Source organism: Mauremys mutica, chromosome 2 (genome assembly GCF_020497125.1).
Source record: "Mauremys mutica isolate MM-2020 ecotype Southern chromosome 2, ASM2049712v1, whole genome shotgun sequence".
In the NCBI taxonomy this organism is placed as follows: Eukaryota; Metazoa; Chordata; order Testudines; family Geoemydidae; genus Mauremys; species Mauremys mutica.
In genome coordinates, this window is record NC_059073.1 from 104,363,042 (window position 1) to 104,383,125 (window position 20,084).

The following is a 20,084-nucleotide window of genomic DNA, read 5'->3' on the forward strand; positions in this document are numbered from 1 at the left end:
GGAGGCAATGGAAAATGAGTAGTGCTTCAGTAGTGGGAAGATCGATACTTAACTCAGTTAAAGAAGTTTAAACCTGAGTTATTTCTTTTTACATAGTGAAAACAGATAACTTCTTAGCATTTCTTGGAAATGTTTACCATCTAATCAAACTATCTAATTTAGTGAGACATTGGTGTGGAACACAGTCTTTGAACAGAGATAGACAGATAAGGTAGTCACAAGCAACATCTTTTGTTTCATAATTTACCTGTACACTTAAGACAGTTAACATGCAATTTAAGAAGTTACAAGGAACACATCATGGCCAAGCCTACATAGGGTGTAAATCCCACTTCAACCTCCCTGCACAGCCTCTTCACATCTCTGCCACAAGTGTGTATGGGTTTGATAAACAAGGGCTGACCCTAAGTACTTCTCTTGATTGGTGCAAAGTGGGCAGAAAGGAATGATGCACCAGCCAACATGATTGAGTCATGGGACGGAGGAAGAAATCTGCTACGGGTATGGGACAGTAGCAAATTACTGCCCCTGGGAACACTTTCAGGGACCATTTTCCCTGTGGTGCTCCTAGAGCCATGCTGCTATCTACCACCCCTTGCACAGGGTTAAAATATTTAAGTATAATCTAGCCATTAATGATTTTTCCGATAAGCTGCAGTATTTCAAAAAACACTGCAAACAGTTCTCGAAAGAACATAGGATGTCTTGCTCTCTGGTATGAATTAACGTTTTATAAAATTTCATTTTAAAACCACGACTTAGAGATCTGGTAAAACAAACTGTTGGTAAATTACTTTTTTTTTTAAACTGTTACAACTGTTTTAAATTTCTGCCTGTGAAAAATTAATGTACTGGAACAAACAAATTTCCCCCAAATTCTCAGGCAAAGCTAGAGGCTTGAAGCATCATCTGATTTATTTTGTCACAGTTTCAAGGCTAACGTACTTTACCACGTATTCAACCAGTCTATCAAGAATATGAGAATGGCCAGGTGATGTGATACCTCCAGTTGTGGTTCAGCTATCAATCATGAGGGAACTGAAGTTAAGATAGAACTTTGCCTAATGTGCTAACAGGGGCCGTGCGCTTTGAGGAGATGATGATGTGCTTACTCTCTGGGGAAGCCAAAAGGAGTCATCAGTGGGAAGTTCAGCCAATGTTGCATTAAGGGTGGCTACTAGCAGTTATCGAGACGGAGTTTGTTGTGGTTTGCAGTTGTACTAATGGCATCAACTTAAGGTGAACTATAATAACGGCTCAGAATTAAGACCAATACAAATTCAATAATCCAGAGCAATCTCCACTTCATCAGCACCTTGTTATTTTTCAGAGTCTTGGGTAAAATTCAGGCCAGTGAAGAAAAGTCCATTCTTTAAGACTCCCCAATGCTGAATATATTCACATAGAGATAGGCCAAGGTTTTTCAAAACTGGGTACCTAAATCTTTATTTTGTTGCATAAATAAAATGACAGTTTTGAAAAGCAGCAAGCACCCAGCAGCTTCCACTGAAGTAAAAGGAATTAAGAGAAATTGAATGACTTACTGTAATCTTACAAAAACTGTACAAGTGCAGGTGTCAGATAAGAGACTAACAAGAGAGATGAGGCGGAATAAGTTACTGATTAGAGTAAATATACATATTGTTTAATTATAAAGTCTTATCCCACTTATACCAGATGTTTTCATATGCAGCTGGTAAATCATATATAGGCTTGGAAGGATTAGATTTTTATCAGTAAATGTTGATTTCACTGTACGCATAAACTGACAAAAAATATTGCCATTGATAAAAATCAAAATGTACAGACATGTAAAGAAAGAAAAACGGTACTTGAGAAAATGCAATGTTTTAGACACTTAAATTAGGCTTGTTATACGTGGACTAATGATTTCTTGATTTAAGAATATTTACTTAGTATATTTTGACATATGATGTTGACAATTTGTGTTTGAACAGTTTATAAAGCTTTAAGTTCTTGAATCTCAATGTCTATTGAGAATGTCTGACCCTCATCCCATAATTTTCACACTTGTGGGGAAAGACAGACAAGTCTTAAAAAAAAACAAAAACACACTTAAAAATAAACATTGATGTTATCCACTGAAATTATTTAAAAAAATATGGAATTCTGCCAACCCTACTCATACAGTTCCTCTTATTATTTATGGATTACACCTTGTAGCACGGTGCACTTATAAGACAAAATTAACTGCAACATTTTCAAGTTAATGTCAAAGTACGGGAAATTGTCTCCTGGGAATCTGCCTAATTGAAAGTCTTCTGGTCTGACTACAGTAGTTTGATGCAATCATCATCTTATGGCTCTATCCCCCTAGTTTCAGTCATTAGAAAATATCCAGATTCATTGAAAGGAAACAAAATCTTAGTGACTGCAGTCAATAAAGGTATTACAAGAATGCAAGTAGCCAGCCCAGAGTTAAAGTTTAAACATGGTTTCTCTTTAAAATCTCCCTTAAAAAAAAACAAAAAAAAACCCCACCAATATACACTGTGAAATCATCTTGAAAAAAAATCAAAATGTCAGTTCAGAACCTAGAGTAGAGTGTGTGGTGCAAATTTGAGTTCGTTTGCTGAAGGGGTTCAGATAGTGAGATACAGTTTCTTGTTGTATCATTCTTTTGGACATGGCATATAATTAGCCTAAAGCTGCAAGAAATTAATTTTTGGAAATCCGTCAATGCATTGTTAGATTTTTTTTTTTAAATTGTGGTTGTGCAACAGCAAGGCAGGAGAAAGAGCTCAGTATCGCTAGGTTTATCTCTGTCAACCAATAGCAACTGCTCTGCACTTCACATTGTGGGATTGTAGGAAAGTGAGACTAGATTTAGAACTATAGTGTGCAAAGAAAAAAAACAAACAGATTTTTTTTTGCTAACAAGGGGTATAGTACTGTGATGTTTTCAGTTCCTATTGCCATGGAGCAGAGTTACAATGGTCTGGCTGCATTGCATGCATAGCAGTACCTTAACCAGGCATTTCCTGTTTTTTTGTAAGTCTCAAGCTTGTCTTTTCAAGTAATGCTAACACTGTTTTCAGAGATGTATGGAGATATCTTAACTGAACATTTCTCGTTTTCTAATATTTGAGTATGGGTTTTGAAATTTGGGGGAGGGATAGCTCAGTGGTTTGAGCATTGGCCTGCTAAACCCAGGGTTGTGAGTTCAATCCTTGAGGAGGCCACTTAGGGATCTGGGGCAAAAATTGGTCCTGCTAGTGAAGGCAGGGGGCTGGACTCGATGACCTTTCGAGGTCCCTTCCAGTTCTAGGGGATTGGTATATCTCCAATTATTACCTATTACCTTTAAATCCCACATTCCAAAAGGGTGTCTGGGTACAGCAGGCAGAGGTCACTGCTGAACAGCAACTACTTTAACGCTACCTTAAGAAAAGGGGTTTTTTTGCAAGTAAATTTCAACACTCTGATTGTAACTACAAATACTCAGGAAGGAAAGGTGATCCATAAACTAAAGAGTTATAAGAAATACAACATTCTAGTTGCTCATTCACCTTACGTCTCCTTTCCTTATCAGCAGTCTCCACATATCTGCTTTAAAAAAAAAAAAAAAAAACAACTCGTGCAGTGTGCCTACATGAGTGGACTTCACCTAGCTAAATTAAGACAACATAATTTCTTAAAGAGTAAAATAAGCAGTAATCCATATTAACCTGATGCATCAACTACAACAGGGTCGAACACCTTGTAACTATTTGTATTAGAGTTGAACCTAAGGGCTACAGTCCCGTTGTGCTAGGCACGGCATAAACACATCAACTATGGCTACATGTAAAGAAAGCAGCACAATCCCCTCTTGATGGTACTATTTTTCTATTTTCTCCCTCTTCCCTCCAGCATGTTTACTTACGTTCTGACCACTTAGCCCTGCCTTCTAAAAGGACATATTGAAGGTCTGACCATCTCTTTACAACTTCCACTCTTATTTCTGGGGGCATATTGGTCACTTGTGCCATAACAATGTGAAATACCAGTATTCCTCCAGATGAAGCTGTACAGCTCACCTGTCCAATAGGTATGGTCATTTTCTGGAGAAAGTTTGTACACTGGAGCCTTTCTGGTGTCAAAATGAGTAACAGCAACTAACAAAAAGGGAACAACACTAATTTTTCTCCTAGATAAAATCATTTCTGTGCATTCCGTTTTTTCTCAGTCAAATTTAACACACACAACAAAAAAGCACCATGAGAAAGCAGAAAGCTTTTGATTACCCCTCTCTGGAAAATAACCAGTATCAACAAACTCTGTAGAGCTTCTTAATTGTGTGGCCAACACTCCTGATTTTATTGGGTCACAGTATTAGGTGTTTTTCTTAAAGTCCTAGCTCCTAGTGATGTGATTAGGAGAAAATCTCAGCTTTCATTACAATCTTTCATTTCTAATATACTCTTATTTACTATCAGTCTTTTATATAGTTCCCGTATTAAAGGTATGATAGTTAAATCTAGTGACTTTGACAAAATGCTAGGTTAGCTAGGTTAACAAGTAACATTTTACTCGGCACATTGCTTCTTAAATATGTGCTGCATTTCTATTCTTTCAGGTCTCAGAGTCCATTCCCCACCACAACTAGCTGGCTTCAGATCCAGTGTGCATTCCAGGCATGCAGAATGCTAAGATACAACATTTATCATGAAATTCACTAAAGCAGAGCCCCATTTTTCACTATATTGCATGGGGGCTTTTTTCCACTTTTAAGAAATTATATACACCTCTACCCCGATATAACGCATCCCGATATAACACGAATTCGGATATAACGCAGTAAAGCAGTGATCGGGGGGGAGAGGGGGGAAGAGCTGCGCACTCTGGCAGATCAAAGCAAGTTCGATATAACGCAGTTTCACCTATAACGCAGTAAGATTTTTTGGCTCCCAAGGACAGCATTATATCGAAGTAGAGGTGTATATATAATTATTATTATAAAATAATAGTAGTAACAATAAGCTTAGCAAGTGTATTGGCATTTCATCACATACACTTTTCTTGATATTATAATCTTCCTCTTGTAGTATTTTTGTTCACCTCTTACCTTAATAGGCTTCTCAGCGCTCTGATCTCGTTTTCCTACATGGTTCCCCATGGCAAGCCACTCAGCTCTTCAGAAACTAAAATAAAAACAAAAACAAAACATTTTTGAAAAACTAAACATCGATTTCAAAATAAATTTTGGAACTTTTAAAGTGATTTTTTCTCACACCTACCAAACGGCCTTTCTTGTGCTACAGTTATCAGTGACACAGTATTTCTACAGTTCCAGGCTGGGATTTTCAAAGCAGCCTACATGAGTTAGATATCAAACTCCCATTATCTTTCAGGGTGCGGCCTCACTTCGGGGGGGGGAGGGGAGGAGGAGGAGGGAAAGGTGTTTTCATAGCTAACACAGGGTCACCAACATGGTTAAATCCTAGTCAAGATAAGGCAGTTACAGTTTTCACCTGTGATAGCATGTTGATGGAAAAGAGAAGTGAGCTCTTCAGGATTTACCTTGACCTGCTAACATGTTAAAACTATAACTGCCTTGCTTGACCTCTCAACCTTGACTGGAAAGATATTCAGTAGGATTTTAACTCTTGTTAATTGCCATGTGTTAGCTAACATGAGGTAAGAACACTCCTAATAAAGACAAGAACTGAGCTGAGAGGCCTTATCTCTGAGATTACTGAGTGATTTGAAATGGGGTTGAATGTCTTGAGTCTCTCAATGCTGAACTACTCATTGGAATTATTTTTGCTCAGGATTTCCATTTTTAGTGGAAAAGAAGAATTGCTGGAGAGGATAATGATGCAAAAAAAAAAAAAAAAAAAAAAGGTGGCTGCTTTCAAGCCTTTCATTTCTGGAAGCATCTGAACCTTTGCAAAGATCTGAAGATTCTCAGGTCCTTCTGGATATCATAGGCCTGACTCTTTCCACCAACAGAACCCAACCTCCTTCCCTTGTGTTGAAGCCATAGTAACTCCCAATCTGTTGGGCATACGTGAGATGACTGGTACAGTCCCCAAAATGAATCCTGAGTAAATCTTCCCAGCTACAGTTTAAGGACCAGATTGTTCAGCACACAGCAGCTCCCATTGTTGCACTTGTGAACATGGGGGATATGAACTGTAGCTTAAACAATACTCGATGACTCAAATCTTACTTTTAATTGAACTTCCAGCTTTTAACTGATTATTTGCTTTGCTTATTCACTGTGTGCATTTGAACCTGAAAGCTTATCTTTCTCATAACAATATTTGTGGATCATAGGCCAATACCCAAAAAGACTAAGGGAAAATTAACTGTTTCTCCAAAGTGTTCAGAGGCCACAACCAACCATAGAATGTTTTTATGTAAAACTGTTTAAAGCAGTGGTCCCCAACCTTTTTGTCTGGCAGGTGCCAGACGACAAGCCACGGAGGACCGTGGCGGTGGACAAGCATCTACTGAAATTCCACCATCAAGCAGCAACGCCAATAGGCGTTGCCACTGAAATGCCGCCAACAAGCTGCGTCATCCAGAGGCATCGCCGCCGACATACCGCCAAAAATTGGCAGCATTTCGGCAGCGACGCCTCTGGATGACGCAGCTTGTCAGCAGCATTTCGGCAGATGCTCATCCGCCGGCCAGTACGCAGGTGCACTTAGATGCCCTGGCAGGTGCCATGGTGCCCACAGGCACCGCTCTGGGGACCCCTGGTTTAAAGGATTTTTAAATGAAAAATCAGTAACTCAGACTTCAAGGTCAGATGAGACCATAAGAATCATCTAGTCCTGCATACTGTAGGCCACAGAACCTCATCCACCCTCCTGAAATAGACCCCTAACCTCTGGCTGAGTTACTGAAGTCTTCAAATCATGATTTAAAGGCTTCAAGTTACAGAGAATCCACCATTACACTAGTACACATGGGATAAAAGGGAAGGTCCTTTCATGGACTGAGAATGGGTTAAAAGACAGGGAACAAAGGGTAGGAATTAATGGTAAATTCTCAGAATGGAGAGGGGTAACTAGTGGTGTTCCCCAAGGGTCAGTCCTCGGACCAATCTTATTCAACTTATTCATAAATGATCTGGAGAAAGGGGTAAACAGTGAAGTGGCAAAGTTTGCAGATGATACTAAACTGCTCAAGATAGTTAAGACCAAAGCAGATTGTGAAGAACTTCAAAAAGATCTCACAAAACTAAGTGATTGGGCAACAAAATGGCAAACGAAATTTAATATGGATAAATGTAAAGTAATGCACATTGGAAAAAATAACCCCAACTATACATACAATATGATGGGGGCTAATTTAGCTACAACAAGTCAGGAAAAAGATCTTGGAGTCATCGTGGATAGTTCTCTGAAGATGTGCATGCAGTGTGCAGAGGCGGTCAAAAAAGCAAACAGGATGTTAGGAATCATTAAAAAGGGGATAGAGAATAAGACTGAGAATATATTATTGCCCTTATATAAATCGATGGTACGCCCACATCTAGAATACTGCGTACAGATGTGGTCTCCACATCTCAAAAATGATATACTGGCACCAGAAAAGGTTCAAGAAAGGGCAACTAAAATGATTAGAGGTTTGAAGAGGGTCCCATATGAGGAAAGATTAAAGGACACTTCAGCTTGGAAAAGAGGAGACTAAGGGGGGATATGATAGAGGTATATAAAATCATGAGTGATGTGGAGAAAGTGGATAAGGAAAAGTTATTTACTTATTCCCATTATATAAGAACTAGGGGTCACCAAATGAAATTAATAGGCAGCAGGTTTAAAACAAATAAAAGGAAGTTCTTCTTCATGTAGTGCACAGTCAACTTGTGGAACTCCTTACCTGAGGAGGTTGTGAAGGCTAGGACTATAACAGTGTTTAAAAGGGAACTGGATACATTCATGGTGGTTAAGTCCATAAATGGCTATTAGCCAGGATGGGTAAGGAATGGTTTCCCTAGCCTCTGTTTGTCAGAGGATGGAGATGGATGGCAGGAAAGAGATCACTTGATCATTGCCTGTTAGGTTCACTCCGTCTGGGGAACCTGGCATTGGCCACTGTCGGTAGACAGGATACTGGGCTAGATGGACCTTTGGTCTGACCAGGTATAGCCATTCTTATGTTCTTATGTAGTTTTAACCTGCAAGTGACCTGTGCCACATGCTGCAGAGGGAAGGTGAAAAACCCCCAGGGTCTCTGCCAATATGACCCAGGGGAAAATTCCTTCCCAACCTCAATAGTGATCAGTTAGACCCTGAGCATGTGGGCAAGACCCACCAGCCAGACACCTAGGAAAGAATTCTCAGTAGTAACTCAGAGCCTAGCATCCCATCATTAGCCATTGGGGATTTTTGCTACTGGCAGTTGCTGATGGGCCACATGCCATTGTAGGCAGTCCCATCATACTATCCCCTTCATAAACTTATCGAACTCAGTCTTGAAGCCAGATAGGGTTTTTGTCCCCACTGCTCCCTTTGGAAGGCTCTTCCAGAATTTCACTCCTCTAATGGTTAGAAACCTTCATCTAATTTCAAGCCTAAACTTGTTGATGGCCAGTTTATATCCATTTGTTCTTAACTTAAATAACTCTTTTCCCTCCCTGGTATTTATCCCTCTAATGTATTTAGAGAGAGCAATCATATCTCCTCTCAGCTTTCTTTTGGTCAGGAAAATTTAAACAAGCCAAGCTCTTTCAGTCTCCTCTCATAAAAATAGGTTTTCCATTCCTCAGGTCATTCTAGTATCCCTTCTCTGCACCTGTTGCAGTTTGAATTAATCTTTCTTAAACATGGGAGACCAGAATTGCACATTGTACCATTATACAATGACTTCATCTGGAACACATCTGGCAAGACTTCATCTGGAATACTAACACTTCTGTGTCTCTACTGGAAATACCTCACCCAATGCATCTTAGGAATACATTAGCCTTTTTTTATAGCCACATCACATTGGTGGCTCATAGTCATCCTGTGATCAACCAATATAACTTCCATGTAATTAATTCCATATCATTTACTGTAGGGATGAAACAAAATTTCCTATGCATTCACTTAGCTGGAAACCCATACCCATAGAACACAAACATTTTCCAATTACCAATCAAACCCTTAATATAAATTCTCTATGGAATTTTAGAAACAATTAAGGCATTATTTTTCTAGCAGCATAGGGGATGAAGACAGTTGGATGTTAACAAGTACCTCCTATTGGTTGTCAGAGTGTGAGTTAGGCAAGCATAGTTGAGAAGAAGAGAAAGAGATGTAGACTGATTGCTTATAGTAGAAAGAATATTCATATAAGGGTTAGAAGGAACCACAAGGGTCATGTAGTCTAACCCCCTGCCAAGATGCAGGGATTTGTTGTCTCTAAACCATCCAAGACAAATTGCTCTCAAGCCTCCTTTTGAAAACCTCCTGTGAATGCGTTTTCAAAATCTCCCGAAGCAGTCTGCTCCCTTGTCCTACTGTTCTTACAGTTAGGAAGTTTCTCCTGAGATTTAATCTAAATCTGCTACTCTGTAGTTTGAACCCATTGCCTCTTATTCTGCCCTCTGTGGCAACTTTTCTCCATCTTTTTAATTGCAGCCTTTCAAGTATTTGAAGACCACTATCATATCCCCCCTCTATCTCCTCTTTTCCAAACTAAATATATCTAGTTCCTTCAGCTTTTGCTCAGATAGCTTGCATTCTGTCCCTTTGATCATCTTTGTTGCTCACCTCTGGATCTTTTCCAGTTTCTCTACATCCTCCTTTCTATAGATTGGTGACCAAAATTGGATACAGTACTTTAGCTGAGGCCTAACCAAACCCAAGTAGAGCAGTACTATCACCTCCCATGACTTGCCTACTATGCCTCTGTTAGTGCAACCTAAAATTGCATTTGCTTCTTTTGCCACAGCATCGAACTGCTGATTCATGTCCTTCTCAGCTGTGCAGCTGCAAAGCCAGTTATCCCCCATTCTGTAATTGTGCATTTGGTTTTTCTTCCTTAAGTGTAGCACCTTCCATTTGTCTTTGTTGAATTTCATTTTTTTGTCTAAAGCCCAGTTCTTCAATCTATCAAAATCCCTCTGAATTTTAGCTATCCTACAAAGTGTTGTGTTGGCAACCTCCATAGGTTGGGGTCATCTGCAAATTAAACAACACCGGACCCAGAACACATCCCTGTGGAACCCCACTTGAGACCTCCCTCCAATCCAACATCATTCCATTAATGGTTACTCTTTGTTGTTGTTGAACCAATTCTGTATCCACTTACTAGTAGTTCCATCGAGCCCACACTTCTTCACAACTTACTTATCAGAATGTCACGTAGGACTGTGTCAAAAGCCCTGCTGAAGTCCCAGTGTATTATGTCCACCACATTCCCCCTATCCATCAAACCAGTTACCCTGTCAGAGAGGGAAATAAAACTGGTTTGGAATGTAAATCCATGCTGGCTGCTAATGACCACCCCTTCATCCTCCAGGTATTCACAAACTGAATGTTATATACATTGATACCTGGGAAACTACTAGAGCAAAGTACGCTGTTCAGCACAGAATTAAACCATGGGTAAAATCCTGAAAACACCACTTAGATTGTTCAGTCATTCCTTTGACATACGACCCGAGTCAAAATCAGCTGACCTATTTAGTAAATCCTCAAAGCATTTTTATATTACAAGATCATGATCACTTGGCTTATTTCAGCAAATCTCATTAATTTCAGAAAGATTCTCTCCTCCTTTCAAAAATGTGCATAAACAAAGAAAAATGCGTTTAATAGCAAGTTTGTGACAAACGAATAATAGCATATAAAATCTATTTGTACGAGTTTATTGTACACATATATACTTACACATGCCCCCCAAAAAAAGTCAGTACAAAACAACAGAAATTAATGTCAATCAAAGAACTCCTCGGGACTAACATTTTCAAATTATATAAAACGCAATTAACATTTTAGGGTTCAATAGTGACAGTGTCCTTAATTTGCTATTGGATGTGTCTGGGGATAAGATACAATGTTATACAGAATGCCTCCTTCAATGACAAGCCATGAAAGAATGGAATGTCAACCTTTATGTCTCATTTTCTCTCTTCTTGCTATGTTTCAACTTAAATAGTGTTTATGTAGGTTAAACCGCAATGCTTAGACTATAGCTTTTGGTTGGCTAATGTGGTTATGCTTGCATGTTTTTCTGCTAGAAAACATTTGTGACATTTAAGACACCTGGAGTCACTGGTGGCACAGGTGTGTAACTGAAGGTAATGTGATGCACTGAAAGTAACATTATCTTCAGGAAAGATACATAAATTACAAAAAATATGCACTCTCCACTCACCAATGGCATTTTCTTAACAGTTTAGTTTTCGTTCCTTGTGACAAATACTTCATTACACTACAGTATATTTACTAGTACACTGTGAAGTTTTAATAATCTGAGACCTCACCACACCTTTCAACCAACTCTGAGCTAAACTGTGCCATTAGACTCAACTTTAAACTGGGGCGGGGTGTGACAGAAAACTCCACTACTACAGTTGGATATTTGAGAAGGTACTGGGGACTATTCCTTGTTGTGGCCACTACACAGGAAAGATTAGGCTTTAGCCACAGCTACTTTAGTTGATTTTTGTCCCAAGGAACAGCAGTCCATGTGCTTCCCCAAGCACAGAGATTACATGGATTGTCTCTGGCCCTTTTAATATGTGTAAAATGGTGGGAGTGTTGTGTTACCTTCAAGAGCAATCATGTTCACACTAGTTAGAGTTCACAGATGGTCAACAGCATAGCAGAGGCTGCTGACAGTTCTAAAAGAATAAAAAATACCTGACTTCTCCACAGCATTAAAAAGATTCTAGATCAGGTGATCTTCCAACAGGCCTCTACTCTACAATTAACGGTTTGGTGCTAAGCTCTGAGAGTCTCTCCTTTGGAACATGAACAAGAGAAGGACAGGTGTGGGAATAGGAGGTTAAGAAGGAAAATCAAGATTAGGCATGGGGAAGATAAGAATATTAGGGTACAGAAAAAGAAACAGGGGGAATGGGAATAGGCTTGAAAGGGTAGTAGAAACAGAGAGAAATGGGAACAAGGACATAGGAAGAAAGTATGAGGAGAGATGAGAGTAAACAACTAGAAAAGAAATAAAGAAAATGAAAATAGGAGGAGGATAAATGCAATATAGAAGAAAAAAGGGGGGGGGGAGGGAACCCCACACCTAAACTTAAAGCTGTATTTAAATGCATTATTCTAAAAACATTTGGAGGGGACATGGGATCATATACCTTAGAAGTCAGACCTTACACATAGAAGCAGCAAAGAATCCTGTGGCACCTTATAGACTAACAGACGTTTTGCAGCATGTGAAGAAGTGGGTATTCACCCACGAAAGCTCATGCTGCAAAACGTCTGTTAGTCTATAAGGTGCCACAGGATTCTTTGCTGCTTCTGCAGAACCAGATTAACACGGCTACCCCTCTGATACTTACACATATAGTTCTCTGGTGAGAAAAAGGAACAAGTAAAGAAATAATCTGGTATGTGATGATTACTACAGTAAGCCAAGCATAACTTGAAGAAATTAATATCCATTTCCTGCCTTTCTCTGTTACATAAAGAATAGTAAAAACCTTTTAAGGGAACAATTCAATATAGGTCAAGTATTTAAATAAAGCTATCATAAGCCTTATCTTGGCAGTCATAGATAGAAACACCACCACCACTGAACGAAGGAAGCAAAGGAAGAATGTGGCGCTAATGTGACATTTGCAATCTATCACCCTGTTTGAATGTTGCTTCCGCCCTACAGTCTAAGGCCTGGTCTACACTACGCGTTTAAACCGATTTTAGGAGCGTTAAACTGATTTAACGCCACACCCGTCCACACTAAGAGGCCCTTTATATCGATATAAAGGGCTCTTTAAACCGGTTTCTGTACTCCTCCCCAACGAGAGGAGTAGCACTAATATCGGTATTACCATATCGGATTAGGGTTAGTATGGCTGCAAATCGATGGTATTGGCCTCCGGGTGGTATCCCACAGTGCACCACTGTGACCGCTCTGGACAGCAATCTGAATTCGGATGCAGTGGCCAAGTAGACAGGAAAAGCCCCGCGAACTTTTGAATATCATTTCCTGTTTGCCCAGCGTGGAGCTCCGATCAGCACGGGTGGCGATGCAGTCCCAAATCCAAAAAGAGCTCCAGCATGGACCATACGGATGTGATCGCTGTATGGGCAGACAAATCTGTTCTATCAGAGCTCCGTTACAGAAGACGAAATTCCAAAGCATTTTAAAAAAATCTCCAGACAGAGGCCACAGCAGGGACTCAGCACACTGCTGCGTGACAAGCGTAACGGAAAGCCAAAGACTCAAATGGACGCTCATGGAGGGAGGGAGGGGGGACTGAGGACTCAAGCTATCCCACAGTTCCTGCAGTCTCCGAAAAGCATTTGCATTCTTGGCTGAGCTCCCAATGCCTGTAGGGTCAAACACATTGTCCGGGGTTGTTCAGGGCATAGCTCGTCAATTTACCCCTCCCACCCGCCCCCAGAAGTAAAAGGGAAAAAAATCGTCTCTTCACTTTTTTAAATGTCACCCTATGTCTACTGAATGCTGCTGGTAGACGCGATGCTGCGGCAGTGAACTGCAGCATCCTTTTCCCCCCTCCCTGGTGGCAGATGGTACAATATGACTGCTATCCATCGTCATCATCAGCCTGGTGGCAGACGGTACAATGCAGAAGGACTGGTATCTGTCCTCATCATCAGCCCGTGAGTGCTCCTGGCTGGCCTCAGGTGAGGTCGGCCGGGGGCGCCTGGGTAGATGGTACAGAACGGCTGGTAACCATCTTCATCATAGCAACTGGGGGCTGAGCTCCATCAGCCCCCGCCCTTCATGTCTAAAGAAAAGATTCTGTACTGCCTGGACTATCACAGCAGCTGGAGGTTGCCTTCCCCTCATTTTATCTCACTAACAAGTCACTGTTTCTTATTCCTGCATTCTTTATTACTTCATCATACAAATGCAGGGACACTGCAATGGTAGCCCTGGAAGGCTGGGGGAGGAGGGAAGCAACATGTGGGGTTGTTGCAGGGGCACCCCCTGTGAATGGCATGCAGCTCATCATGTCTGCGAGATTTGACACGGAGCGGCTGTGCTCTCTGCTTCTCTGATACACTGGTTCTCTAGTACACTTGCCCCATATTCTAGGCAGGACTGATTCTATTTTTAGATACCATAAAGGAGGGATTGACTCGGGGAGTCATTCCCATTTTTGTCTTTTGCGCCCCTGGCCGACCTCAGCCAGGGGCACCCATGACAGCAGCAGACAGTACAGAAGGACTGGTAACCGTCATCTCATTGCCAATTTACAATGGCAGCAGACGGTACAGAACGACTGATAACCGTCTCTGCTATCATGCAAAAGCAAATGAATGCTGCTGTGGAGCGCTGCTGTATCGCCTCTGTCAGCGGCATCCAGTACACATACGGTGACAGTGACAAAAGGCAAAACAGGCTCCATGGTTGCCATGCTATGGCGTCTGCCAGGGCAAACCAGGGAAAAAGGGCGCGAAATGATTGTCTGCCGTTGCTTTCCCAGAGGAAGGAGTGACTGACGACATTTACTCAGAACCACCCGCGACAATGATTTTTGCCCCATCAGGCACTGGGATCTCAACCCAGAACTCCAAGGGGCAGGGGAGACTGCGGGAACTATGGGATAGCTACGGAATAGCTACCCACAGTGCAACGCTCCAGAAATCGATGCTAGCCTCGGACCATGGATGCACACCACCGAATTAATGTGCTTAGTATGGCCGCGTGCACTCAACTTTATACAATCTGTTTTACTAAACTGGTTTATGTAAAATCGGAATAATCCCGTAGTGTAGACGTACCCTAAGTAAATAAGGGAAACAAAGGTGGGGGAAAGTAAGCTCTTGGAGTAGGACTGTCTGTTTTTAGTGTATCTAGCACAAATATGGCCCCAGTCTCGTTTGGGTCCATAGGCTCTACTGCAATAGAACACACACACGTGTATTTTATGAACAACAATGTATAGATTGATGGAGAGCTAACTGAACCAAATATACAACATGACCAGCAGGCTAACGACAATGAAAGAAACCATATGCAGGATGAAATGATCTAGATGGCCATAGACCGTTAGCTTGTGCAGCTAATCAAATTAAGAGAAAATACAATTTGATAAGCACATGGAATCATCTGAAATCAACTACTAAGCAATGGAGCTCATGATTCCAATGTGGATCATTTCTTCAGCAAATTGTTTTAGCTGTTTAATGTACGCTGATTAAATACAAAGGAAATGGAAAAGAAAAAGGAAAAAAAATCTTGCATAGTAGAAGAGCAAAGCTCTATACAGAAATTCAGGAGTATGGTTTGAGAGTGGAATTAAATAAGGTTGTGTATTTGGGTTCTGCAGGAACATGACTAAAGTTGAAATCAGTCATCTTTGAGTAAACCCATAACTCTGCACTTATGTTTTTCATTCTCTTTTTAATGTCTCAGGGAGACAAGCATATGGCCAAAATAAGACAAGATTGTGTTACATTTATTTCCTCCACCTTAGGAACTGAAGTACTATAAAATGACCAGATTTCACCTGATCGTATTCATACATAAATGAACGCAAATGTTTAATACTAAATTCTAAATCAGATATTTTTATATACCTACCTGCAATAATTTTTTTTACGTATACAACTAAGGGACTATGATTTTTAAAGAGAACATTACTAAAGACAGATTCACTTTTCAGCCTAAGAAACAAAAGCAACACAGCTGATTAGCAAAAATATGCTATAATCATGGACCTCCTCCTAACTATGACATGAAAAAAACTGGAGTCTTCTGAAAAAATTCATCTGCAAAATCTAACATGGACAATTAAAAATGAAAATGTACAGTGCTGATTACATATATAAATATATATTTGTGTACGTGAATTTGTATGAGCATATGAACGTTCACCAAAATAAACCAAAGTGAATAGGAACATATATAAGATCCAATCCTTCAGTCCTCATTCAGGCAGAAGAAATATTTAATTGAGTAAGTTCATGTTTTCAGTAGCTATATAAATAAAAGCTGCTGATTAAAATATAAAGAATGTTTCTTATTCTTATTGTCATCCTTACTTCTAAAACATTTAGTAGAAATATGAGCATATCAAACCCCAATTCTGGGAAGACTGAAGCATGTGCTTAACTTTACACAGCATAAGTAGCACTACTGATTTAAATGGGATTACTGACACTGCATAAAGTTAAGCATGTATGTAAGGTCTTCATAGCACAGAGGTCTCAAATAACCATTTCAAAATCTGAAAGATTATTTTTTTAACCGATAGTGAGAGTGTTAATTTAGCCCTGTGATGTTGCCCTTACTGGTTATGTTACTTTGTCATTCCGATTGGTATGCTTGTAATTATGTAACAAAAGATGACAGCTCCGTGCAAGTGCATAATGCATTAATTTGAAGCACATTCGTTTTCTGTTGAGTAATAAATAATGAACGATGATAAACTCATGTGACAACTTCTTAGCACAACTCTTGCCACAGGTAATAAATAATACATTGGAACATCTGAAATCATATTTACTGGGCACTCAGAGTATGGTTTGTGCTGTGCAACACAGAGCCTGTGTATTTCTGTATCACCCCCAAGAAGTTTAAAATTTAAGGCACAAATTGTACTAGTCAGTAGGATACTCATGGGAGTAGGCTGGTGATGATATAAAACTCTTTCTTTAAGGTGCACTATAATTAGCAATCCCTTCAGTGTCAAGGAATGGCATCTTGAAATGGCCACAGATCTCTGCCTATTTATTTAAGAGTGATACCTGGCACCTTCCCGTTCTAAAGCAAAAACTGCTGATGCCTCCCAGTAATGACCCTATGCTCATAATGCTTTAGACCCCAAAGATTAGAACTGCAGGTAGTAAATATCAGGAAACCAACATGGCCGCACCAATCCCAATCCAGAACCGGTGTGAACCCAAACAGAGGAAAACAATCCACTGGAACCCTGCAGAGGCATCGTTCTGTATGGATAGGATGCAGCTTACAAGAAGAACAGCTTACAAGAAGTGGAAGATTGGACAAATAACCAGGGAGGAGTATAAAAGTATTGTTCAGGCATGCAGGTGTGAAATCAGGAAGGCCAAATCACACTCGGAATTGCAGCTAGCCGGTGATGTTAGGAGTAACAAGAAGGGTTTCTTTAGGTATGTTAGCAACAGGAAGAAAGTCAAGGAAAGTGTGGGCCCCTTGCTGAATGAGGGAGGGAACCTAGTGACAGAGGATGTGGAGAAAGCTAGTGTACTCAATGCTTTTTTTGCCTCTGTCTTCACAGACAAGGTCAGCTCCCAGACAGCTGCACTCTGCAGCACGGTATGGGGAGGAGGTGACCAGCTCTCTGTGGAGAAAGTAGTAGTTCGGGACTATTTAGAAAAGCTGGACGAGCACAAGTCCATGGGGCCGGATGCGCTGCATCCGAGGGTGCTAAAGGAGTTGGCCGATGAGATTGCAGAGCCATTGGCCATTATCTTTGAAAAATCATGGTGATCGGGGGAGGTCCCGGATGACTGGAAAAAAGCTAATGTAGTGCCCATCTTTAAAAAAGGGAAGAAGGAAGATCCAGGGAACTACAGGCCAGTCAGTCTCACCTCAGTCCCTGGAAAAATCATGGAACAGGTCCTCAAGGAATCAATCCTGAACCACTTAAAGGAGGGGAAAGTGATCAGGAACAGTCAGCATGAATTCACCAAGGGCAAGTCATGCCTGACTAACCTAATTGCCTTCTATGACCAGATAACCGGCTCTGTGGATGAGGGGAAAGCAGTGGATGTACTATTTCTGGACTTTAGCAAAGCTTCTGATACAGTCTCCCACAGTATTCTTGCCAGCAAGTTAAAGAAGTATGGGCTGGATGAATGGATGGTGAGGTGGATAGAAAACTGGCTAGATGGTGGGGCTCAACGGGTAGTGATCAATGGTTCCATGTCTAGTTGGCAGCCGGTATCAAGTGGAGTGCCCCAAGGGTCGGTGCTGGGGCCGGTTTTATTCAATATCTTCATTAACGACCTGGAGGATGGTGTAGACTGCACCCTTAGCAAGTTTGCAGATGACACTAAACTGGGAGGAGTGGTTGATACGCTGGAGGGTAGGGATAGGATACAAAGGGACCTAGACAAATTAGAGGATTGGGCCAAAAGAAATATGATGAGGTTCAACAAGGACAAGTGCAGAGTCCTGCACTTAGGACGGAAGAATCCCATGCACTGCTACAGACTAGGGACCGAATGGCTGGGCAGCAGTTCTGCAGAAAAGGACCTAGGGGTTACAGTGGACGAAAAGCTGAATATGAGTCAACAGTGTGCCCTTGTTGCCAAGAAGGCTAATGGCATTTTGGGTTGTATAAGTAGGGGCATTTCCAGCAGATCAAGGGATGTGATCATTCCCCTCTACTCAGCACTGGTGAGGCGTACTGAGGAGTACTGTGTCCAGTTTTGGGCCCCACACTACAAGAAGGATGTGGATAAATTGGAGAGAGTCCAGCGGAGGGCAACAAAAATGATTAGGGGGCTGGAGCACATGACTTATGAGAAGAAGCTGAGGGAACTGGGATTGTTTAGTCTGCAGAAGAGAAGAATGAGGGGGGATTTGATAGCTGCTTTCAACTACCTGAAAGGGGGTTCCAAAGAGGATGGATCTAGACTGTTCTCAGTGGTAGAAGATGACAGAACAAGGAGTAATGGTCTCAAGTTGCAGAGGGGGAGGTTTAGGTTGGATATTAGGAAAAACTTTTTCACTAGTAGGGTGGTGAAGAACTGGAATGGGTTACCTAGGGAGGTAGTGGAATCTCCTTCCTTAGAGGTTTTTAAGGTCAGGCTTGACAAAGCCCTGGCTGGGATGATTTAGTTGGGTTTGGTCCTGCTTTAAGCAGGGGGTTGGACTAGATCACCTCCTGAGGTCCCTTCCAACCCTGAGATTCTATGATTCATTTTGTTTCAGAACATTTAAAACTCCTAAAAGGAACTTCTAATCTGATTAACTTTGCATCAGTCAGAAAGAATCAATTTGGACCATCTGGCATATTAGCTGAAGACTTTTGGCCTCAGTAACAGTTCTTCTGTACAGCCACATAAAATCTTAGTGCAGAAGATAATGAGCGAACTCTTTACAGGGAACTCTTTTGCAGTCTTCTCCCAGGTCTGCATCTCCACTATCTCAACTCCAAGACATCACCCTTACAGAACAGTGGCTGCCCAGCTTAGAAACAACGATGGTATGGCAAGGAGCAAGGGAGTGAGGTGCTTCTTATAGCAGCTGAGGATTGTCAGTGAGGTGACCAACACCCTAATTTGTAGAGGAAATCACACATGCCACCCCATAGCCTCCCCCACATGGAGCCATATCCAAACAATGCCATAAGAATAAAACCACAGCAACTCTCACTTCTCTGCTGTCTAAACAAACAAAAAATTGATGGGAAGCTCACTTCACGCCCAAGCATGTTATTACCCAAGCAAAAGAAACATGAAAATAAAACAAGAGTGAGAGAAGGACCTCAGTATACTCTACAGGTGGAACACTTGGTTAAATATTCTTTTTTAAATAACTGGAAAGTTTTCTTTTGTTAAAGTGCCCATTTTAAGCCTTTTGAAATTAAATGGGTATTTAGGGTAGGGAAGAAAACATTTCATCAGCCATCCAAAACAAGTGTCACTTTAAAATTTAGCTACAACATTATTGAAAGAGCCAGATGAGGGCATCTTAGAAAGCAAATGCTTCTCTTGGTTTTGATCTAAATTAGAGTATTTTAATGAAATACAACAGTGAAACATTTTTGAGATTATGATATTCTAACTACAAATTGTGAGGAAATATTTTCACACACACACTGAAGTGGAGTCTGAACAATCATCATTGCAAAAAATCCCAAGGCTTGAATGATAGATTCAGAGGTCTGTAAATAATATCAGATCTAATAAAGTTAATTTTGTATATATTCTTGGTATAAAAAGTAAACTCTGAAGCTATTTTGCAATGACCATGAATGAATCTCAAAG

The 20,084-nt window shown here is 40.8% G+C and overlaps 1 protein-coding gene across 5 annotated transcripts in view; it reads right to left on the reverse strand.

The window, feature by feature from the left end:
* LOC123363390 (myelin basic protein) overlaps positions 1-20,084 on the reverse strand; it is a 170,907-nt gene that overhangs the window by 124,512 nt on the left and 26,311 nt on the right. For all 5 annotated transcript variants that reach the window (XM_045004314.1, XM_045004315.1, XM_045004311.1 and 2 more), the window contains exon 2: positions 5,069-5,144. In XM_045004314.1, coding sequence (XP_044860249.1) covers positions 5,069-5,119 — 51 coding nt within the window. In that variant the 5' untranslated portion in view covers positions 5,120-5,144. The remainder of the gene's footprint in view (positions 1-5,068; positions 5,145-20,084) is intronic.